Here is a 24,014-nt window from a genome sequence, read left to right as displayed (position 1 = left end):
CGCAGGCGGGAGGGGATGGTGTAAGGAGGAGGAAATGAGGATAGGAAAGGGAGAGGAGGGGAGGAAGGGAAGAAGGGAAGATTGGAAAATGAAATTTCGTTTTCCCCTTTCTTTAATAATACCTTTGTCGTTTACTTGGAGGTTTTGCGTTATCGTTATCGTTATTTCTATTTATTTTATTTTTGCTTTGGAAGAGAAACTATGTTTTAGTCTCCGTTTGCGAAACTTAAAGTTTCTAACCTAGTGTAGTTCAGGTCAAGTACTTCAATGGAAATCGAGGCGTAGAATAGACGCTAACTTTGTTACTTGGCTGACTCGGTATACTATTGCTGCTATTAACTACCTGCTTTAGGTAGATTGTAGTGTTGCATATATCCATAAAACAAATGATCTTTGTCTGTTCCCCCATCCCGTAAATAAAAGAGGCAAGTTGAAATATAATAATAATTAGTATAGATACTGTAGATACTGTAGATACCCAGATAGATAATGGTACAAAAAGCATAACCTAGTCCATTTACCCCTTTTAACGTTTGAATGCCTAGGACTATTCACAAAGCTAAAGACTACGTAACTAAGACTGTTTGTTTCGTCGAAAAAGCTTATCGACTCGGCATCCATATGGAAATAGAAATAGATGTTCCAAATAGCCTCCCCCCCCTTTTAGTTACGGCGATGTTTTAACCCAATCTTCTCTCTTCCGTCCATCCACGGCCGAAGACATTCAGGAATATCAACTGTCATCTCAGCCTCGTCCCATCCGTTCTCTAGCAGCGCAGCTAGCACGCGGGGAACAGCAAGCGCAGTGCCGTTGACGGTCCAAGGATATGTCAGTTTGCCACCAGCACCTGCCGTGCCGCGTAGTCGCGTAGCCAATCGACGGGCTTGGTAATCGGTGCAAATGCTAGCACTTGTGACCTCGCCCCAGCCATCACGGTCCGGGCCGCGGCGGCTCGGGAAGAAAGCTTCGATATCGCACTTACGGGTGGCAGATGCGCCGAGGTCGGTTGATGGCATTTCAAGCACACGACACGATAAGCCTAGCCCCTGAAGGATCTCAGTTTGTAGGTCAAGCATCTCGTCGAACACCTCAGCAGTGGCATCTGCATCGGGAGATGTCCACGCGAACATCTCCACCTTTGTGAACTCGTGCACACGGTACAGGCCCTTAGTATCGACGCCGCGGGCACCCGCCTCTGCGCGGTAGCATCGCGACACACCGATATATTTTATAGGCAGGTCAGTTTCTTCTAAGAGTGTGTCGGCTTTCATGCCGGCGAGTGGGATCTCGGCGGTCCCTGCGAGACAGAGTTCAGGTTTTCCGCGTTGGGCATCGGCGGCGGATTGGGCTAAGGTATAAACTTGCTGCTCGCCATTCTGGTCGCGCGGCTGGAAACCACAGGCTGCAGCGATGTGGCTGTATACTATGCTTGGCGGGGCGACCTGGCGCCAGCCAGAGCCTTGCTTCGTCACGACAGCAAGCGCGTAGCTGATAAGTGCCTGTTCTAACTGAGCGCCTTCATCTATTAAGTAGTACCATCCCCAACCAGACGTCGTTGCGGCGGCTGTAAAATCAAGTAGACCTAATTCGGACCCGATGTGCACATGGGATCGCCATACACGATCCGACGAGGAAAGTGCTGGCTCCGGCTGCTCATTAATGTAGCTAAGAACGAGGGGCTCGTCTCCGCGGGGCGTTTCCGGGCTAGTTAAGTTAGGAATAGCAAGCGCGAGCTCTGTCATTTGCGCCTCGAGACGGGCTTCATCTTCTTCAATAGAAGATAGCTTATCCTTAATAGTTCGGGCCTCTTCGATGAGCTCTTCTTTTGACAAGATTTTAACGTCTTCTCCTGTAGTAGTAGCAGTCGAATTTGCTTCTCCTGATCCGGACTCAGTCTCATCGTCCTCATGCTGTATAGTAGCAGGATTTGCGATTAGTCGACGCAAGGCATTGCCCCTTTCGCGCATGCTACGGCTATCCCTCTGCCGAGTTTGCCATTGCGCAAATAGATCAATGATGCGAGAGGGATATGCGCTTTGGGTTTTATAATTTCTTTCAAGACATGTCTGTTCGTACAGGGCCGCGTTCTGCCGGATATGTTTGATATCGATGTTAGCCTTAGGGGCCGTTGGAGGTCGTGACAAGATGGGTATGTCGTCAGAACCAGTATTTATACTAGCAGGGTTGGTGCTAGATTTACATGTAAATGTAGAACTAGAGAACAGACGTGCCGTCGCAAAACCTCGAAGGAGGCGCTGTCTTCTCTGGGTTCCAACTAGCCGGCATTGAAGGCATATAAAAGGTATTCTCGGTGCCTTAATCATGGCTACGAAGATGTACAACAATTACTTTCTCGCATTGAGAAATATTCTCTTTATGAAAATTAAATGTTGAAGTGGGAAAGTTGAAATGTCGTTCGATTCGCGAATCTTTTTTTGGAGTAGCTTTAGCTCCCCGCATTTTGCAGTTGCAGTTGTAGTTGCAGTTGCAGGGGTAGCTCCTGCTCTCCACATCCTTTACTCCGTTTTGCCATCGTGATATCCACGGATAAGGTATATTAGTACTTAGGTACTTGGACATGTATAAGTCAATATATAGGTACATAGGTACATATACCTATAAATCTCCCTACATGGAAATATAATTCTACTAAAACTTAGGAACAAACCCCAGTTAAGCTCCAGTATAGTTATTGATAATCTTCATCAGAGTTTCATGGTTAAACTTGTTAAACTTGGTTTAAATAGCTCCCCATATTCCCAGAGTCCAACCGCCGGTAGCCTGTGAGGCTTGGCCTCTAACCAATCCCCCAGCTCCCATGCTCTGCCTCTGTTGCGCCTTAACATCTACTTCGTTAGGTCGACATGCACCATTAACACCTTGTTGAAGCCAATATTCGCGCTCGACTGTGGCCAAAGCCGGCACCTTGAGCTGAGCTGCTAAGCTTGCTCCGCACCAAGCACCTAGGGAGTCTATTACCCGAAGCGTGCCTTGTACAGCCGGCTTATAGTTTCTCTCCTTTTTTATAGCATCCTCTACATGATCGATATCAGGGGGTGCATATGCTGGATTAATAGGTCGTGTTGTCTCTGCTTCTTCTGTACCACTACCACTTTCGGTTAGAACTACCGTGGGAGTAGGACCTTCACCAGATTGTCGACTACTGCTCCGACGTAGATTTGGGTTTGCTTTATATTGGTCATATGCCTTTCCTCTAACCGGATCCCACCCTCTCTCCTTGGCCAAGAGCGATACCTCGTCAAAAATGCGTCCCTTAAGTCCGATAATGTTGGAACAGCCACCCGTGAATATAATGCGCGCCATGCACACTGCACGGACATCCAATGGCAGCTGCAATAGAGCCCGGTAAGCTAATAGAGCCACGGGAAGCTCATGGTCATCAAAGCAAGAAGTTGAAAGGTTAGGTTCGAAAAAGACTGTCTCGCAAGGTTCGGCTAGCTCCGCAAACGGAATTTCCACCGTCTTTGGAGGCTTACAAGAGTTGAGTTCCACTGCGACAGGCACGCGGTCGTCTGCTGGCGCTACTGTTTCGGACTCGTCCTGCTCGTGAAGGGTTGGGAGACCCTCGGTGGTATCCTGTGATAACTGATTTACGGCCCTTTTACACCATAGCATGCGGGTTGCGAATTCCTCGCATTCCTCGAAGCTTACAACGTTGTCCTCCAATTTATACTCTGTACGCTCGGCGCGCGCAGTGGCTGGTCGTCCTTGAATAATATTGGTTAGAAACTGGTACGTTTCCTCCACCAAGAGCTTGCCGGCTCTGATAGTCCTCCAAGTATACACCTCTCTAAACTCGTAAACAGAAGTGACAGTCGTCTCATGCCAGCCAAGGTTGATGACCAGAGCTGATCTAGTACCTGCTGCCATGGCGGACATGACAGGCGACGAAAGAAGGGATATGGATGGGATCTGGAAGCGAGTAAAGATGGTATCGAAAACTGAAGATATTAATGGTATGGGCAGCGTGGGTGGTAAAACAAGACTTATTCTCCTTGGGCGGGAATCAATAAGTAGAAATCTACAAAGAATACATGTTAACTGAAGCCAGCCAGATGGGAGCATTGAGGGGAATTAATAACCTACTTGGTGAAAGCCTCCCTAAGCTCACGTTCGAGCTTATCCCCGACAAGACCCAGATCTTTCCCTCTTAAATCCAACTGCCATAACTCGTAATCTGATCCCCAAGGCTTTCCGGCAGCCCTATGACGCCAGTCGTCATGATAACCAGCTTCCCAAGCCCTAAAGTCTCCGGCACGCCTCTGCTGCTCTGGGCCAAACGACGCAATCTTCTTGGGGGCGGCATCACCCCCAAAGCCAATACGTAATTTTCGTGATCCCAACTCAACAACTAAAACTTCATCGTCGGCGCGCAAGGTAGAGGGGGACCCGAAGGCGGAGGGAACAACGGAAGCTCGTGGAGGGGTATGAGGCGTAGCTGGAAGTGCCTGAGTTGATGTGCGGTCGCCGGCACGTATGCTGGACACAGCCCGGTGAGGGAGACTGTGACCTGCGCTCGACGACATTTCCCTGAACGTATGTTTACTCTCTATACATTTTGAGAATTGGAACTGGCGGCGTGGGTTTATATTTGTGCATTAATGTTGTTTCGTTGAAGTCTTGACAAGTTTAAATGTTGTGGGAGATGCTGCTTCAATGACTTATTCTTAGGTACCTAGGTACCTAACCTACATAGGTCAACTTTATCGAAATAATGGAAATAATCACTAAACTAATATGCATATGTACATCGTACTATTCATATATGTAAAGGTAGAGCTAGCTAAAAGTCCATGCGTCTAGCTCCAATTTTAAATATGTAGCGTACGAAGTACATATAAATATCCTTGCATGTGCATCGTTGCCAGTGGATACCAACAGCATCAAAGTCAATATTTAAGTTTACGGTAGGAGGTATTTCGGTATCGTATTACATCACCCATCACCCATCACCAATCAATCAAACCGCCAAATTGATTCCACTTTTACGCAGGCTGCATTCTTTCCATTTATTAATCAAATTAATCAAATTTCCCCTTAACGGTAGAAACTTGCAATTCATGGCTTGATAGCTCAAGATATCGATTCAAACGGTAGGATTTCGCCATGGGGATTAAAGGGTTAGTATACTTAAAATATTGTGAATATTATTCACGAGCACGAGCTTGAGTATGAGCATTACACTAATAACGAAATAAAATAGCATATACAAGGAAATTGGCACCGGCAAGCGAATATCCCTTACAAAGCTTGCTGTCGAGAAACTTGAAGAGACCGGTCGCCCTTTGCGTATAGCTATAGATATCGCTATATGGCAATTCCAAGTCCAGGCAGGTCGAGGTATGTCTATTCTCTACTGACTACCTGTGAATATATATTCTGACGGTATTCAGGCGGTTCTAACCCAGCTGTTCGAACGCTATTCTATCGGCTGCTTCGTTTGCTTGGCTTATCTATACAACCCATCTTTGTTTTCGATGGCCCTAGAAAACCCGTATTCAAGCGAAACAAGCGCTCCGGTCGAGGTGATGGCGTTGCCACAGCTATGGCTAAGAGAATGATCAGATTATTCGGGTTTCAGGTCCACGATGCTCCTGGAGAAGCAGAAGCCGAGTGTGCACTATTACAGCAAACTGGCATCGTCGATGCTGTACTCAGCGAGGATGTTGACACCATTATGTTCGGCTGCACACGGACACTAAGGAATTGGTCGTCTGAAGGTACAAAAGGAAGCAAAACGCCTACTCACGTCTCTATATACGACACCCAAGGATTGTTAGAAAGCGGCGCAGGCCTGGATCGGGAAGGGATGGTCCTGGTTGCACTCATGAGCGGCGGTGACTACCTCCCGGAAGGAATTCCCGGCGCCGGTGTCAAAGTGGCTTGCGAAGCCGCCCGAGCGGGATTCGGTAAAGCTTTGTGCAGACTGAAAAAGTCAGATACGTCTGAAATATCTAGCTGGAAAGAGTGGCTGGCCTACGAGTTACGGCACAACGAGAGCGGATTTTTTAAGACGAGACACAAAGCTTTATCCATACCGGAGGATTTTCCAAATATCGACGTTCTCAGATACTATACTCACCCTGTAGTATCCCCTGCTTCGACTCTCGAAAGATTAAAGCAACAACAATGGGATCAACCGGTTGACGTCCAAGGGCTACGAGAGTTTGTCAGAGAAACCTTTGATTGGAATTATCGCATAGGGGCTATCAAGTTTATAAGGGTTCTAGCACCGTGCTTGTTGGTACGAAAGCTGATAACACGGAGCGTTGGTGGTGATCGTGAGTCCGATTCCACCGAAGTTCTAGAGAAACAGGAGTCGGAACTAGTAAGGTCAATTACAAGTAGACGTACTCATTTCAGTACGGATTCAACGCCAGAATTACGTATATCTTTCGTGCCAACAAAAATAGTCGGTTATGATTTCCAAGAAGAACCGGATGAAGTCATCGACTATGGACGAGATGGTCTAGCCCTCAATAGTGATGAGGAATTCGAACCTACAGCCGAAGATGAGGGAGTCGAAGCGGTCGGGAAGACCAGTAAGAAGCCATTTAATCCGGTCGAGCCCGACCTATTCTGGTTACCAGAAACCATAGCAAAACTTGGAATACCTATTACAGTTGAGGACTGGGAAGAAGCGCAACGTGCCAAGCTAGCACCTCGCCAGAAGGCCAAGGCCCCAAAGCAAAAGAGTAAACCCATATGTACCACTTCTAGGGCATTAGACAAGTTCGTCAAGGTTACCAAGAATATCCCACGAAATATAGAAGCTAGTAAAAATAGTACGCCAGTATCTTCTACAACTTCTCGGATTAGCAGTCCACTTGGTATCCCCAGTATACCTTCGCAAATATCACCTCCCTTTATTCCAACCAGTCAGACATCTCAAAAAACACGTCCCGCAAGATCTAGTAAGCAGACTAAATCTAAGTCCACGGCCAGGAATGCATCCCCAACATCAAGACCGGATGCGAGTGCCAATCCCTGGACGATTTCGAGTTCACACGCCAATGCCAGGGCTCCTAAGGCCAAGTCTACGAAAGCTTCCGAGACCATTATTATATCATCTAGTCCCCCTACGTCGCCCGGCCCAATCCATCATTCTATAACACAGGGTTTGGATAATAGCACTACTGAAAATATTTCTTCAATGTCTCTTTCTTCAACTTCAAGTTTGTGCCCTCGAAAGCGGTGTTTTATCACGCCAACTAAGACGGACCAGAGAAGCGACGGGGCGTCCAACAGTCATCTTGCAGTAGGAAGTGCCCTAAGTCCATCACCGAAATCAAGTCAAAAGATACCCCATCGCAAGCTAGCAAGGACGGAATCACTACCTGTGGCACAAAGCCCACTCACAGAAAATAAGAACGGGACACGTATGTTCGCGCGAGCACGTACTGTAATAGTCGAAGCACTGCCGCTCCCAGACTCAGAAGGCGAGGAGGACGAGTTCGATCTTCCTCCACTAAGTACCGTCATTAACAAACTCCCCCTTGGGAACAAATCATCTACAGGGCCTGACAGACCAGAAAAACAAGTAGTTCGAGTCCCGGAGTCGAAAGAGACAAAACAGCAGCTGGGCAAAGATAAGAAGAAACAGACAACTCTAAACACCTTCAACACAACCAAAAGGATGACCAAAGTCTATGCACCCCGCAAGAGCGAACCCGGATTCTTCAGAGAAGTCGAGGTCGCAGCCGACGAGGCCGATGACTGGCTCTCGAAAGTTGAGGGCAGCGATGCTGTACGGGGTAGCACCGGTCGGGGAGCAACAGCAGCAGCATGGAGACGTAGTGATATCTCGTGCATCGACCTGACGGGTGAAGATTGATTCCTATCTTACACACTTAACTTAGAGGAGTATCGTAGATTTACTTGTCGAGGAAGAAGTGAAATCGCATTTTAGGCTACAAGGAGCGGTTGGTCTCGGTGGAGTTTGCATAGCAGGCGCGTTTGCATTACATTGCATTGAATAGAACACAAGATAGAATGTAGATGATGATATGATGCGTCACTTTCTCCAAGATGAATAGATCAAGATCAAGTTTTATACAGTATACCTTTCATCCACTTCTCTTCTTCTATTCTTATCGTAAGCTATGGTGGTCTCGAAATATAGTATCTAATGCCCCCTAACTTTAGATTTGTAGTGGCATTCACAATAATAACCTATTTACGGCGACTAATAGTCTTCCTACCTCCCATAGCCAGTTATCCACGTGTATGATAAAGATCACTTCTCAAACCCCGCTATAGTGAACGTATCTACGAGGAACTGGCAACGACAATGCTCGTCTCTCGTCTCCGTCAGCGGCACCACCTTCTTCCGAGTCGGATCCCCCAGCTCCTCCTTAACGCCCATAAACCATTGACCGAAGTAAGTCCACTCGAGGTTAGGAAATGCGGCGGCCCAGGCCTCGGTCAGCGTAAGCATCCGATTGCGATGAAGGACCTCCCACAACAAAACCCCCCTCTCGGGACTTTTTCTATTCCAGAGACGGGTCAGATCCCCCGGGGTTTCGTCAAGATCGGGTCTAGCCAACATGTCGGACATTTCGTCATCCGTAAACGACTGGGTGCCATAAAATCTATCGGAATTTTCGGAAGAGGAGAGAATTTCCCAGGGGTATGTATCATGCTGGAGAGCAAGCCCCTTTAACTTCTTCAGCTTGAAGAAGACATCGCGTAACTGGTCGTGATCAACCAGCCAACGACAATACACTCCGCTTTTGGTTCCCACACCAAGGCTTAGCTCTTCAAGAGACGCGAGACACGCAATAGCTGTTAGTGAGGCCACTGGTATGGAAACGGTATGATAATCCGGTCCACCCCATGTCAAGGAGAGAGTCCTAAGGTGCTCAAATCTTCCAGTAGAGAACAGCGGGATGACACACGCGTCAAGGTGCGCCGTTGAGTCATGCGCATGCGCATCTTCTGATACATATAGCTTCTTTACCGTTTCGTGCCTTGCAATAAAACCCGCGATGAATTCTGCATATTCCTTGAACTCGGGGAGAGGCTGGATGACCAACGTCTCGAGATGCGAGAAAGTACCGCAATTGGCGAGAATATCGCGAAGCTCGAAATCAGGCTTTAAGTGTATCGAGAGGTGCCTAAGAGGAGCGTTGAATAACGATGGAAGTATAGAACGAGGAGGCCCCAAGTCACCAATCCTTAGAAAAAGGAGATGAGGAAACGATATGGGCTTGTCGCTAGAGCGTTGCGGGATAAGCTTTTCGTTGATAGATTTATGTGTCAGAATCCAGGTTAGGGATTCAAGAGTAGGTGCACACGATCGAAGGAGTAAATCGAAGAATTGAGCCGGCGCAAGCTCAAAGTATGTCTCCTCTTGTGATGGTTCTCGTGGCAAAAGCTCTAAATACAGAGAGACGACAAGGGAGCGTAATGGCCAAATAGACGGTATAGGAGGGTTTTCTAAAAATTTAACGATGGTTTGCCTCTCGATGGGTAGTCGTCTGAGCCATAGATGACGGGCCGGTGATTCCATTATGTATTTGAAAAAAGAAACTTCCATAGGATATGTATCATACCAAACAATAACCTCAAGGTTAGGCAGAGCAGAGCAGATAACTCTTTGAACATCGGCACGTGTCGACTTGTATTGTTGGTGAGCTTGCTCTTCACGTTGTGCCGAGGTTTCCGCCATGAGCCACATTACAAAGTCTGGGTATGAGACCGTTGTGATCCTTCGTACGCAAGCCCCGATGGTTAGGCATTGTTTACTATTATCCCTTCTAGATATACGTTCTTGTTCAAGCTTCGATAGTAACTGCTGCCCTCGGGTGTTGGCGTACTTGAAATTGATCTCGGCAAACTGGCTCGAACGAGCCAACTGTCTGCAGTCGCTATTGACTTGAGCTAAAGAGGCTAGAGTTGACTTGTCGCCAGTTAATAGATTGACTATATCAGTTAAGATATCGGATGGTAATTGAAGTAGTCTGCTTCGAGATACTAACGGTTGGCCTTCCATGACACGATCTAACCTTAGAGCTCGTGCCATAGTTTTCTCATGGCCGTAACAACCTATTTTAGGGTAGACCTCTGTAACTAAACTAGATTTCATCGTCAACTTGGGTAATGATGGTATAGTAGATGATCCCAGATGTTTTATAAATCAAATAAAGTAAACGACAAAATCTAAACAGCTTACTTATACCTAAGGCACCAAACTGTTGGGTACCTCAATTATAATGCACATGTACTGTATAAATAGGTACCCAACCCATATACACACAATTTAGGTAAGCCGGAATCCATCCAGATCCAGGAGATGAATTCTGTGACTGGAAATGATCGTCATCATTATACTGTAGTATTTCTTAATTTATTTCATATTCCACGTGGGAAGGTATATAGGTAGATAATGTAGATAAACAAGTAAATAGATATAGGTATCGGTGGGTATCCTGCAGTGAATTTCCATAATAAAAAGACTCGACCATATATGACCCCAAGTACAAACAATGCAACCCTGAGAAACTTGGGCCAGCCCTTAGGTATTAGCAATGTGTTAGGATAATTGAAGACGCCATGTACGTCCGCTAAAACCAACCTGCATCCTTATAGAATAAATCGTGGTGTAGGTTCCGCTTAACTACAAATCCTTCATTCTAGCTCGAACGGGGTGGCTGGTTGTTTTTTTTATCTCATTTCGGCTTGCTTCGTTTCGTCTCTGCTTGCGTTGCTTCGTATTATTCATTTCATTATGTTTCTCTTCCCCTCTCGTGATGTATATGTGTACCTTGGCATGCCGGGTCCGGGTTATTTCAGTCCTCAACAGCCCACGGTAGATCTCTCTCCATCACCCGTACGCACGTTAGATAACTCGTCATGCTACTCGTGGCTATGGGTACGTTAGAGCTACCACTGACGCCAGCACTGCTTGGTGTAACAGCACCTCGTTCTAGCTCTAGCTCCAACCCGCTACCCATGAGTGGGCGTACGATCTCACGGGCGGCGCTCTTAAGTTCGTCAATACGCTTCTCGAACCGCCGGAGGTTGTCACGTGAGTACAACTCGGGCGTTAATTTAAGAAAGCGTTTGCACTCGTCATGGCCTAGATAGCTGGCACCCGCCATAGAGCCTAGAGTACGATAAGTACGGCCTAAACTTGCGAGATTCGGCGCCATCGGTGCCGAAGCAATCACGGCTGTGGCGCGGGACGACGGCCCTCCATCACGGGAAGAATGTCCTCGAGTACTTGGAGGAGCCAGCGGAGCCGGTGACGTGTTATCCGCGAGCCACTGACGAAAGAAAGACACAGCAAGCCAGTCGAGATACGATGTGCCAGGCGTGATGCGCTCGCCACGCGAATTGGTAAGATTGAGGCGAAAGAGGCGACCCTCAATCCTCGATACTGTCTCTTCCAACTCGTCAACTTTGTCTTCGATAATATCGAGAACAATATCCGGGAATGACTGCCTAATACTTCGTTCCCCAGCTGGCCATTGTCCGACAACATGTATCAAGGCTTCTTGGAAGATAACCTTACTTCGGCTCAAATACCCCAGGCGTAAATAGCTAACAGGATACTTGGCGATCTGTTTCCATAGCCTACTTTGAAATTGTAATAAGTGATGATCAACTCGTGGTCCTACAACAGCTAACGCATCATACTGATCCGCCAAGGTAAGAAGCGATTTACACTGTACATATGCGTCGGCAATATTTATGCCGTCTAGTAGCGGGGGATAGTTATAGAAAATGCGAAAGAGATTATCGTAATCTCGAAGTAGGTCGGCGTCGGCCTGCGAGAGAGGCGCATCCTGGTCTACCTTTGTTGGTACTAGGGATAGGTTTGCAACCGAACGAAAGAAGGAATTCGTGGAATGTGTGTGCGAATGGCTCACTTTGCGCGTGGTGGGAGTATTCGAGGTTGCGCCACCGCCTCCAAAAAGGGAGCTTGACTGTGCGGAACCGGTAGTATTAAGGGTATTAGCCTCCTTTTGCACCAACATCGGTATATCATCCCCATCACTCCCGGGGTCCAATTCATATCGCCATCGTTTTCGTGGCATAGGCGAATTTACACGTGATCGCGCGGCCTCGTTTCCACTACTGCTGGCGCTATCTTCCCCAATCCTCGTGAGCTCTCTTGATGAAGTGTCTGCCGGCGGTATGAAACTTGCTTTAGACCATTCCTGACTCGTGCTCGCTTCGAAGAATCCTGAACATCTTGTTAAGGTATGTTTGTGTAGGAGATACCTGTTCTCCTTCCCGCCGGCTTTTATAAGGATCTCGACATCGCCCGAATGACTAAACACAGGGAATTCGTTTTGTGGGATATAGGAGGTCCCGCCCGTGTGCGAGCGGTTATACCGCTTACTCCGAGAAGACACATGGGGGCGGGAGGCGGTACGTGCCGAGACAACGGAAGAGGGGCCGCGGAGGGTGAGAGGCTCGGATTGTGAGATCATGAAGACTGAAGACTGTACAGTTTAGGAACGGAGGTAGCGGGGATCTCGAATCGGTGGCCTCTTCAGACTTGAGGATTTGGGGCCACTCTCCTGCCCAGCTACAGGTGGGAATAGACTCGAATGCGAGTCCTGTTCCCGTAGTTTGATTGGTAGCTGAATAGGTAGCTTAATAGATCCGCAGTACTCAGGATTAGATGGGAAAGGCGTAGTCGCTGTAACTTATTAAGATAGGTCGTCGAACGTTAGAGGCCAGCTATTTCCAATTGGTGTAGAAAAAAAAAATCAAATAAAAACCAAAGGCCTCCTCCCTTGTAGCTCAATCAGATATCGAAAGCGAGAGTAGTAAATTGTTGCTGCGAATTGTCCACAGCTTGAGGGAGCTGGATGGGGTAGAAAGCACGGGACAGCATGTGCGGGTCCACTATCCAAGGAACATCACGAGCAGCAGATTGCCAAGTTCAGGTTGATGATTGACTGATGATTGTTGATTGATAGGTGGTATGTAAAAGGGCCCTGTGCGGCTGTGCAAGGATGCGCAAAGTAGGTACCTAACGTGGTGCTTCTCACGATTTTGCCACAGCGGTCTGAAGAATAAATAGGTAATAGGCAGTAGGTAATAAATAGGCGGCCTCTATCAACGGACCATGAGCGAAAGGTTTCTAGAAAAATAAGAAGAAATTTGATCGAGGTCGCGTCGCAAGGTTGATATACTTAGATGAATTCGATCATATGCATATAATCTTGTTCATACGTTGTCGCGCTTCCTTCTGCCGTGTCCTTGTTTATTGTATCACCCTGTCGAGGTTTGCTTTGCACGACACGGGCATGAAATTCCATTGCTTCGATACCAATGCGTGAGCCCAGAATGTAGTTTAAATCGGGAGTTAGATGCACCGCTCTTGGTTACCATCTGCCCTGATGGGTGAAGAATGGAACCCGGATGCAGCCATCAGTGGCCTATCGATAGGAGATTTAGTTAGCTTTGACCATTTAGAGCCAGTCGTTTGTTGGTCACCTCGACGACCTCGAAACCATGGCATCTTAATTCCTTGAAAGCGGAGGGGGGAGCTGGTCAGCCTGTCAGCCTAAGCTTGCTTGGATGAAATACGCCTTGCCAGATTTAGTAAGTTGGATAAAAACATATTGCATCCATGAATATGTACATTTCACTACCTGAATGAAATAGTTCGAGGTTATTGTCTTTTTCGACCTGATTATTGTGTTAATTGTAAAAGGAAAAAAGAAGAGGAAAAGGATAATTAGGGTTTGAGCAAAAGAGATGATACTTTTGGAAATTGAGAAGTTGAAGCAGTTCCTTCCACTGCTTTACATAGGTAGGCAGGTACGTCACATACAGCCTTATATACATAGGTACATACCTTTATCAGCATGTATGCAAAAATAGAGTAATCACAATAGGTACCTGGGTACATAAGGTACCTCCTATTCACCCTGCCATCTTACGCAAACGCTAATCGGAATCATTATGGATTCAATTGATTACGCCATATTGATAGCCCTTAAGTTAATATTTTAGGTAGTTACTAGCCGCATATCCCCTTGGCTGGCATAAGACAGCAACTCCATAATTTTCAGTATCAATACATACGGATTGGCTAGAAAAGAAAGAAACGCTCGTGCGGTACTGAATCGACCAATAATATTTGTAGGTTGCGGTTTTAGAGACTAATCATAAGGCCTTTTCCTATTATGTTAATGAATGACGTTAAGCCTTATGTACTAATACTGAAAGTTATGGAGTTGCTGTCTTATGCCAGCCAAGGGGATACAGAGATATTTGCTTATGGCCGATGACGGACCAAGTCTTCGCTGAAAACTTTTCGATCTGCATAATCCAATACGAAACGCATTAATGTTATATTGAATATTGAATATTGAGTATTGAGCATTGAGCTAAAGGTTGTAAACTCAACACATGAGAAATAAATGCTCAGACTCAAACTTAGATTATCGTCATTTATTCTCAGCAACTAATAATACTCTACTCTGTATAGCATAACTATATACTCTACATAATTCATAAGTCTATCCAAGTCACAAGTCTGCTATGGTATTGGCTTGAATCCTAGAGACTCTACCCGCAAATGTAACCCTATTATTGCCCAATTATCCCTTCCGCGATTTGTTCAGGCAGCATTTCAAAGGACATACACTGGTATAAGAACTACAACGACCCATATCAAGAGCTATCACAAGGACATGGTTTTCTTTTAAAGTAACCGAGTCATGAAGAAATCTATTGTACAAATTATGCATACAGGAGCTTGTTAGATGAATACTCTACGCCTCATCAATTTTTGGTCCAAATCTCAGTTGGCTCGAATTCGTATAGGGGAAGCCGTTAAACCCGTTAATAGAAATGTTAATTCGAACGCACCCAGTCCATACCTGTCAATTCCAAGTTACCTCTCGCCAAGCTACGCCGGCATTGTCCTATACAACAAAGCAATCAGTGACCTTCTCCTTTCAGCAGTTTAGCTCATGTCCATTTCAACATCAGCAGGGGCTATAGCGACTTGTGGGAATGTCGCAATCTCGACTGGTTTAGGTGATTCTGTAGCAACCATGGCCTCAGGTCCTTCGAAAGTTGGCGGCGACGTCTTTAGATTGACGAATGCTTGGTTTAAGTTTTTGCTGACGAGCTGACCCTGTCGCAGAGTTTCGGAGAATAGGAAGAAACCTTCCGCTGCCTCGACCAAATATGATTGAAGCCCTTTGCTTTCTAGCTGAATTTGGACGTTCGTGACGGGGAAATGATTTTCGATATATTTCGCCCACCCGCGAGCGGCAGCTTGAATGTGCTCACTCCCGCTAAGACGACTCCACCCAATCCCGAGATGGAGTGTAAAATTGTCGATGATAGGCTGACTGCTAGTATCGGCTGATAGACTAGGTGTGGTTGTAGCAGCATCAATGTCGCGAACTGGGCTGGAACGACTAATCTGCGGCTCACTGCCAGGAATCGCGATGGCGTTCATGTCTAAACGTTGCGATTTGCTGCTTCTTAGAGATGGCCGTGTCTGTTGGTTGAGGGCACGAGCTTCTTCGTTCTTACGGATGTTATCCGTATTCACTTTTTCTTCGACCCAGGTACCAGATTGATTACCCGCTTCAGCCACGTACGACAAAGGTGACTTAATGAGCGTCATACCTTCGCCGTATATCCAGCCATCCTCTGGCTCTTTGACGGGCTCGATGGTCTCAAGCTTAGCCTCTTCAACATCGAGATTGACGCCAGCCTCGTCTCTGGATCGCTTACGACCTGCTGTTGAAGGAGCTGCGATTGAAGGCTGGGCCCAAGGTGAAGAAGCAGCGAATGCCTTAGCCCGGCTGAAAGGAGAGGTGTGATGCGAGAAGGAAGACATGCCGAACGCGCCTTGATGAGCAGCACTTGGTGACATAGTAAGAACTGGCGAGGAAGTACGTCCGAAAGAAGCCATTTTGGACTCTGTTAGCACTAGATGTTAGGTGAGATACGCAAAAGAAACAGGTTAGATTTTCGATATTTCAGCTTGATAGTTTAAATCTGATCGTGTCGCGTGTCGGAAGGAAGCGCGAGCTTATTTGCAAAGAACCGGGGCGGTTATATCGAGGGAAAAAATGGGGGCTCTGAGATGATATACGACTCGATAATACGTGGTCTGATAATTATTGACGGCCTAGAGGGATCGGTATGCAGGTGGCCGTCGGCACGGTGAAGGTGGAAGGCTAAGAGAAAGTAGGCAAATGGGTGAAAGTATCTCGATGTATGAGGGTATGCTACGAGATGAGAAGCTTTATGAGGATGTCTATGAGGTATGTAATATAGTAGTGATAGTGAGAGGTGTTAGAGATGAGGATGATATGTAGAAGACAAGGACAAGAAAGATGGATGAGGATGGCTGGGTGGTGGAAGATTCTTGTAAGAAATAAGGAAGAGAGAGAAAAGAAACCTTGGGTACATGTAGGGATGGAAGTTAAGTTGTATGTAGTAATAGTAGCAGCTTGCCAGCTTGCATGCGCATGCGCATGGGATGAGATGGGGGAAAGACAAGGTAACAAGGATTGCTTGTGTTATTAACTTAGTGCACAGTGACCGGAAAGTTAAGACGGAAATCGGTTACACGGTACTGTGCATACATACATGTAGGTATGTAATAGAGGTAGCAGAGGCAGGTAGAGTAGGGTAGGGTAGGTAGCGTAGCAATGTAGGCAGGTAGGCAGGTGGACGAGGAAACGGAAAAGAGAAGAAAGTATGTAAGGCTCCATTAACAGAACCTCTAGTACATATGAGGGTGTGGCAGCGGAAGTGTAAGAAAGAAGGTACAGAAACAGAAGAAGGGCAAAACGGCACAGATTGAATCATCCTATTGGTTATCAAAAAGAAAAGTACCTATAGCAAGAAAAGACGCTGCATGGATACATCCATAGATAAAGTGTGGATCCAGATTAGTGAGGTGCAGCAACGGCTGCAGGTCAGTTGCTTAGGGTGCTTAGGGTGTACGTCAATTTTTAAAAGGGTGCTCAGACCACTGGTGATGTCGAGAAGGATCGGACTGTCGGGGATGCAAGAACAATTCGGTAAGGCAATGGCTAGGGGTCTTCTAAAAGAGCTTATCTTGTTTATGATTGGTTAAAGGTTGCTACGGTTTGATGCTGGTACCAAGCCTTAGCTTCTTGGCATCTGGGGCCGAAAAGTTCCCACAGCAACCTAATTTTTATTGGTTTAAAACAATTCTCCATCAGCCCCCATTCAAGTCTCGGTTAAGGGACAGAATTCTCCCACCGGTTATGTCCGTAGACCCCACATAAAACAATCATGTTGATCGCGATTTGCTACATAACATATCGTTGAATGCCAAGCCCGCGATGCCTTGCTAAGTGATGTCGTACGTTAGGTAACAAGAGTCTAGGAAAAACTAATTAGCCGACACTAATCCCCATAGGTCTCCATTAAGAGATAAAAAGATCCATCTCTACTATGTACATTAGGTATGTAAAAGGATGGGGAGGGGAAAAGAAAAAGGAATCGACTGGGGATGCAGGTCTACATACCGTTCATTTGTTTCTCCTCTTCTTTGCAGATTTAGAAAACATCATTGACGATATCATCTATTCATATCCGGTTCCCTCCCCCAACTATTTAGGCTCTCATCTCAACTGTTTGCGTCATCCCTTTGTTGCATCTAGGTATGCATTAGGAGGTACTCATCCTATACCTCTTATTAGACATTTTTGGAACATGAGAGAGAATAGGGCCGGTAATAAGATGAATGCATTATTCTGCAATGACTCTACAGGACATCGTCTAAATATACGACAAAACAAATCTCTAGCCGCCCTCATGCATCACCTTCATAGAAATTGAAGCAGGTTTGATAATGAGGATGATGAGGTTGATGATATGCTACCTGACCATCTCGCCGAGTGTAGTAAAGCTTTGTTGACTGAGAATGCTCGCGAGTCCTTGACCCTTTAGGACGTATGATCTTCATCTAAAAAATACCCGTTTGTTCTTCTTATCAATCTTATTCACCCTCTACTGGGCTTTCTTCCTGGAATATCGATGCCTCATAGAACAGAGTTGAGTCTTCGGTATTCTCTCGGCCGCTATAAAGACCTCGGAATCCGGGTGTCTCTAGACTGGATGGGCTACTGGTGGTATCCCCCATTCCCCTCATGGTGTTGGACCTGTATACCGATCGAGAGGCCACCCGTAGAACAGGCGCAGTGTATGCTCCGTGGAGACGACTTTGGTGGCGTGTTTCTGGGAGATTGAGTGGTGTCTGCGGTTGCGACGATGCTGGAAGAGAGTCGTTGTAAATTATAAACCCAAGTTCCGCCCCGCTTATTGGTTCTAGCTCATCCCTCCGCCCCGGAGAACCAGACTCGGAGCTACTAATGTACGGCGATGGCGATGGCGATGGCGATGGCGACGGGGAACCGCGGCCTAGAGAACGGACGATAGACTCTCCGAATCTAACCGCTGAACTAACAAGTCGTCTCCTACCTCTAAGGGACTAAGATGGTAGTATTAGTCAGTGCCTTTACGACCACGTATTTTACTTACCAGAGAACCCGACCGAACGTCAGTATGTACCATCCGAAGAGACGATCGTCTAGGAGGCGTTTCTGGTGGTTCTTGGCTGAAGCTGTCGCGGCGAGGCTTTACCTGCATGCTGCTAGAGTTCTATCGGCCGAGACCAGTTAGCTCTGCTAATGTCTTCGAACAATAGAAAGGCTCACCGAGGGTAGTGATTGAGCGTCTGATACAGATCGTTTTTCTTTCGAGAATGGCGGAGGCAGCGTCGTTGGCAAGTTTCCCCAGCCCATAGGGTGCGACAAGTTTGAGGAGCTTGGGATACCACTTTGCGAGTAAGATGGTATACCCTGAGAGCTGCTTTCAACGGAGTCATCACCGGGCTTTGGTGGCCGGGGCGGACATTCTAGAAGTTTAGGGCCTTCTTTAACGCTTGTGGTAGATGACCTTTTGGAGATAAGTTCCGAGGTTGGTTGGTTTAAAACGTTATATTCCGTCTCGCTGCTCCCAGCTACAGGAATGGGTTTCTTGGTACGTATAGGTAATTTACCTAGAGTATCTTCTTTAGCAAGATACTTCTTAAATCGAAGGTGACGTTCAAACTCTTTAACCTCTGCTATGGTTAAGGAGAGAGTGGTTGGTGGTAGGCGTAACATATTGTCAGAGGATCATCATCTTTACCAACCGGAGAATAGCTGAGATATTGCCAAGTTGCGTGCGAGAATAGATTGGAACAAGTTTTGCCTTGGTAGAATTACTATAATTTTTAAAGTTGTTATAGCTGATGTTCGAGACAAGAAGCTACGAGTTAAGCATCTAATATTACCTATCATTATACACGCGCTTTACATATATGTTGATAAATGGTCTTTCATTAACTAGATATGCTAGGGAAACAACTTAATGTATAACTAACTATCGCATTTATATGTTGTAGGTATAACTAGTAGCTCGTCGATTGTAAATAGTTATAGACATTCATATGAGTTAAATCAAAACATCCGAGAGCAATCAGTTAGGTATACCAATTATCTTATAAGACGTATAACTATAGTAACTACATGCTAAGAAGAAAAAATATGGTTAATAATCAATCTTTATAGCTATAAGGACTAGGGATTTTCTATCTCACCTAACCTCAGCCTTAATAATCGTTCACTTTAATACTGCAGCATTAATCAAATAAAAATAGAAGCTGTTAGATTGCGTAGGCTTTGCGGACACGAAGGCGTATAAAATGTTAAGTACAACCAATCGTATGTATTAAATGAAGGTTAGTACATGTACTTAATGTTTGGGTTTATTCGTACATGTCAGGTAATAGTTTAAATTAATGGGTGAATGCACATGTGTGTTGATTGAATGTTTGATTTCCGATTTAAGGTACACGTATATTACTAGCATAAAATACATAACAAAGTTACTTGAAAACCTGCTAATGAGGGTACCTAAGGTATCTAGGTAAGTTGCACCTTGTCTGTATGCTGTACGTTGTACCTCTAATGAAGATTACGAAGTGCCGCTAATGACATCGCCCAAAGGAAAGGTCCAATCCGCTATTAGTAGACACTAACGGTTCCCACAACTTCCCCCCCTCAGCATACGTGTAATATGTACTTGGTAATGTAGCAAGATACCTTAGTCAGTAGAGTTCCACCATATACAGTATGGACCTAAACAGGTAGCAGGTACGTACGATACCTATCATGTGGTACATAGGTACGAATTCGTATGTACAAATCCGTATGTACAAGCGGCAAGTCCTTACCTGACCTTGGACTTTTAGACCTTGGACCTCCAGTTTGTTGCTCAACCTGCCACTTTTTTTTATGAAATTAGTATCGACCAATCTGCCAATCTATCCGAACTACTTGACTACCTGCGTACCATCTGCGCGTTAGTATGCTCATAGACCATTCTTGTTTGGGCCCTTGTCCATGTTGTCCATGCATGGTAACAATTGGATTGAGATTTGAATGTTCTGGTCGTGTTCTGCCCACGCTGATACGTTAATACGTTATTACTCTACTACCTCTCTATTACTCTACTACGGCTACATTGCCGCGTTGAAAATTACACGCGGAACAGTAGAACGTACGTGCAGTAACAGGTAATACATACCTACTAATTACACACACCTATCCTTAGGTACCCTACCCTACTTATCGTATTCTACCTATCCTATCCTATCCTATCCTATCCCATCCTTTTTCACCTCTATTTCCCTCTTTAACCCCTTACCCTTACCGACTGGGTATTTTCCGTCCCGACTTGACATGACCTAATATTTTCGCCTTTAGAGGTGAGGCCGAGTCTCCTAAAGAACGCCGCATTCGAGGTAGCACATCTGCCACTGCCTGCGGTCGGGTTTTATTAGAGGCTCGAGCAGGTGTTGCTAAATCTGAACTTCGCTTCCTTAGTGGTCAGTAGAACGAATTCCTAAGGAGAGAACAACTCTACACCCTAGGGACCACCGATGGTCTCATCTGTCGACGTTCTATCGATACGGACCGACAGATTATTCGCCTGCCGTTCTACTTTGATATCTGTCGTTTGATTATCTACCTAAAAATCAACCAGGCTCGCCCCTGACAGCCTATCATTGACATTTAGCTAATTTCTCCATTGTCATTACGGATTGCGGCAACAATGAATAACGATCTTAGCCTCTCGAGGGCTCTGGGTGGCCTACGCATTGCAAACCCAGACGATTCCACACCGGGCCCATCTCAAGAAGCCGACGAAGACGTCAATGTGCCCGTGTCAAACCAAATCACTCCCGATGCTCGCCCCTCCGAGTCCGACTCTTACACGGGACAGAGTAGACCTCAGACGGCAGAGATGTCAACGGCTATCTCCGGTATGATAGTTGATGCTCAGGGCCAAGCATCTGCATATGCACAAAATGGAGCGTCACCATACGCGAACCCCTCTCCTTCCCGGCCTCCATCTGGACTATATAGTACTGCAACAGCAGCGGAACGGGATCAAGCTGCAAACTCTTATCATATCTTGAGAACAGAACCGTCCAGGACGCCTGTGTATTCAAATAAGATTGACTCGAGAACGCCTTCCGAGTATGCGCCAAGTATCCCTTCCCGCGAACCGAGTTACCGGGAACGACCATATAATCAGAACCGCCAGCTCCAAGCTGTATCTGGGGGTGGTCCTTTACCTCCTAGGAGGAGTTCGAAAGGCATGGGTGGTGGCTATGCTTCAATCCCCGGTGTCCCTACTGTTCCCGAACCTCGTGGTCTTGGGTTAGACATGCAGGTGTCCAATAGTAGCGAGGAGTGGAAAGATAGGGGAGCCGCCGTTTCGATACGGAAGGAAGTAGACTCCAACGGAAAAACTATTATGAGGCCAGTTAAGAAGGGCGTGCGAGACTTTGCCTTCGGCCGCGTTTTAGGGGAGGGTTCATATAGCACAGTATATCTCGCTACGGATCGGCAGACTCTTAAAGAGTATGCTATAAAGGTTCTCGAAAAGAAGCACATTATCAAGGAAAGAAAGATAAAATACGTCAACATCGAGAAGGATACCCTCAACCGCCTCACCGAACATCCTGGTATCGTACGACTCTACTACACCTTCCAAGATGAAAATTCCTTGTATTACGTTTTAGATCTCTGCAATGGTGGCGAGCTCTTAGGTGTGTTGAAAAAGACAGGCACATTCGATGTAGATTGTACGAGGTTCTTTGGGGCTCAGATCCTAGATGCTATCGAATATATGCATTCGCGCGGCGTCATCCACAGGGATTTGAAGCCCGAGAATGTTCTCCTCGACGACCAACTACATGTCAAAATCACCGATTTTGGGACAGCTAGGCTATTGAGCGATCCGAGAGCGCCGCAGGCTCCTCCTAGAATCGAAGATATGGGGACCAGCTCTAGGAGTAAAGAGGAGGGCGACGATAACCGTGCAGCATCCTTCGTGGGTACAGCCGAATATGTTAGCCCCGAGCTCCTCACCAACAAAAACGCGTGCAAGGCAAGCGATTTATGGGCGTTTGGTTGCATTATCTATCAATTACTAGCTGGTCGGCCACCTTTCAAAGCTGGGTCAGAGTATTTGACGTTCCAAAAGATCGTTAACCTTGATTATGAATTCCCTGTAGGGTTTCCTCCTGCTGCGAGGGATCTGATTGAACGTTGTCTAGTTCTAGATCCAGCAAGGCGCCTTACGATCGAACACATCAAAAACCATGAATTCTTCGAAGGTCAGCAGTTCGGTAAGGTCTTGTGGAAGACAAAGGCACCGCGACTGCGACCGTACGTTCCGCCATCTCAAGAGCCTAAGATAATCCAACTTAATGGATCGCCCTCTGGCCAGCAGCCTTCATCCCGACCTGCTACGACGGGGAACGGCCTCAACGGCCCTTCTCGTGCGCCAGGGAGGATTATTACTGACATTCCGCCACCATCGCAACTTGATATTGAGTGGTCACCTGTGTTGACGAGGACGAATGAGAGGATTTTGCGACTTGGCGACCTTATGGTCATGTCGTCGCCAATTCCGAACAGTCCACATAACAAAGGCGACGAGGGTCATAGGAAATTCTCTCGATTTTTTGGTGGTAGCACAACGAAGAAGAGGCAACGGCTGGTTATGATCACTTCTAGTGGGAGGATCGTCTTGGCCCCGGCTGGAGGGGAAGAGAAAAAGACGAAATTAGAGATATCGCTTTTGACACCAGACTGTTCGTGGAAGAGCCAGGTGGACGCAAAGGGACAGACCGTGTGGTGTGTTGATTCGGTGAGTTTCCATGTTCCGATTTGTATATGTTTATACTTACAAGTGCTAGGCTGGCATTCACTATACCTTTGAAGATGTCAAGCCACCTTCTTCACTCGAACCGCCTCGTCCCACCGCGGACGATTGGCTTGAGAGTTTACAGCAAGCCAGAGATATTGCGATATCTTCTAACCTTAGCCGTTCATATACTAGCGACAACGCTTTTGGGGAGATGTCATCGTCAATGTCTAGCCCAGCGAGTACTTTCGGACCAGAAGGCTACAACATCAATGATAGGTCTCATCGCAATCACCTGAGCAAAAGCCAGGCAAGCCTGGAGGATACAACGAATGCGAAACGTAATCGATTCAGCAAGCGGCAATCTAAACAGGGATTAGGCTCGGCTTTTTAGCTAGCAATAGCTGTACATTTGTAGCTTGGAAATACTTTTCACGCTTGGCATTCGGGCATTGCGCCAACTCGGCTAACTATCCGTTAGGGCCTACCTAGTTTTCCCTTTCCTGGAGGCATTTCTCTTCTTTCATATGCGGCATGTTCTAGCGAGGCGTAGGCTTTGGTAGCTTTTGGTGATATTTAAAGGGGTGCACATCATGACACAATACATGCATTCTGGGAGTTTCCCTATCACCGGCCCGTGCCTCTTGTTGAGGTATGCGCTCGGTATCTCATTTTAGATGGATTAGAAGGATTACATTACGCATGACCATACCTCACATTCCCTAATATAATATTCCAACATAAAATTCCTTTCGGG

At 46.4% G+C, this 24,014-nt stretch overlaps 7 protein-coding genes across 7 annotated transcripts; 2 read left to right on the top strand and 5 right to left on the bottom strand.

Annotated features, from left to right (window-relative positions):
* Positions 1 to 663: 663 nt before the first annotated feature.
* Positions 664 to 1,968, bottom strand: GL218_08727 (Serine-tRNA ligase, mitochondrial; the record flags this gene model as incomplete). The annotated part of the gene is made up of 1 exon (XM_033585535.1): positions 664 to 1,968. One exon carries the CDS (start codon positions 1,966 to 1,968, stop codon positions 664 to 666), a length of 1,305 nt encoding a protein of 434 aa, XP_033440430.1.
* Positions 1,969 to 2,740: 772 nt separating this feature from the next.
* On the bottom strand, positions 2,741 to 4,548 carry GL218_08726 (uncharacterized protein; the record flags this gene model as incomplete). The annotated part of the gene is made up of 2 exons (XM_033585534.1): positions 2,741 to 4,043; positions 4,109 to 4,548. The coding sequence occupies 2 exons, from the start codon at positions 4,546 to 4,548 to the stop codon at positions 2,741 to 2,743; spliced, it is 1,743 nt and encodes a 580-aa protein (XP_033440431.1).
* Positions 4,549 to 5,128: 580 nt separating this feature from the next.
* On the top strand, positions 5,129 to 7,856 carry GL218_08725 (Flap endonuclease GEN like protein 1; the record flags this gene model as incomplete). Its single annotated transcript, XM_033585533.1, has 4 exons — positions 5,129 to 5,142; positions 5,226 to 5,362; positions 5,416 to 7,401; positions 7,459 to 7,856. The coding sequence occupies 4 exons, from the start codon at positions 5,129 to 5,131 to the stop codon at positions 7,854 to 7,856; spliced, it is 2,535 nt and encodes an 844-aa protein (XP_033440428.1).
* A 402-nt stretch (positions 7,857 to 8,258) lies between these two features.
* GL218_08724 (uncharacterized protein) lies at positions 8,259 to 9,701 on the bottom strand (the record flags this gene model as incomplete). The annotated part of the gene is made up of 2 exons (XM_033585532.1): positions 8,259 to 9,138; positions 9,577 to 9,701. The coding sequence occupies 2 exons, from the start codon at positions 9,699 to 9,701 to the stop codon at positions 8,259 to 8,261; spliced, it is 1,005 nt and encodes a 334-aa protein (XP_033440429.1).
* Positions 9,702 to 10,812: 1,111 nt separating this feature from the next.
* On the bottom strand, positions 10,813 to 12,462 carry GL218_08723 (uncharacterized protein; the record flags this gene model as incomplete). The annotated part of the gene is made up of 1 exon (XM_033585531.1): positions 10,813 to 12,462. One exon carries the CDS (start codon positions 12,460 to 12,462, stop codon positions 10,813 to 10,815), a length of 1,650 nt encoding a protein of 549 aa, XP_033440434.1.
* Positions 12,463 to 14,957: 2,495 nt separating this feature from the next.
* Positions 14,958 to 15,923, bottom strand: GL218_08722 (uncharacterized protein; the record flags this gene model as incomplete). Its single annotated transcript, XM_033585530.1, has 1 exon — positions 14,958 to 15,923. One exon carries the CDS (start codon positions 15,921 to 15,923, stop codon positions 14,958 to 14,960), a length of 966 nt encoding a protein of 321 aa, XP_033440435.1.
* A 5,228-nt stretch (positions 15,924 to 21,151) lies between these two features.
* GL218_08721 (Serine/threonine-protein kinase ksg1) lies at positions 21,152 to 23,651 on the top strand (the record flags this gene model as incomplete). Its single annotated transcript, XM_033585529.1, has 2 exons — positions 21,152 to 23,260; positions 23,310 to 23,651. The coding sequence occupies 2 exons, from the start codon at positions 21,152 to 21,154 to the stop codon at positions 23,649 to 23,651; spliced, it is 2,451 nt and encodes an 816-aa protein (XP_033440432.1).
* Positions 23,652 to 24,014: the final 363 nt, after the last annotated feature.

This window comes from Daldinia childiae (assembly GCF_008694065.1).
Source record: "Daldinia childiae strain JS-1345 chromosome Unknown Scaffold13, whole genome shotgun sequence".
Classification (NCBI taxonomy): Eukaryota; Fungi; Ascomycota; class Sordariomycetes; order Xylariales; family Hypoxylaceae; genus Daldinia; species Daldinia childiae.
Note: the sequence above shows the minus strand (reverse complement) of the source record. Positions and strands in the feature narration are given on the sequence as shown.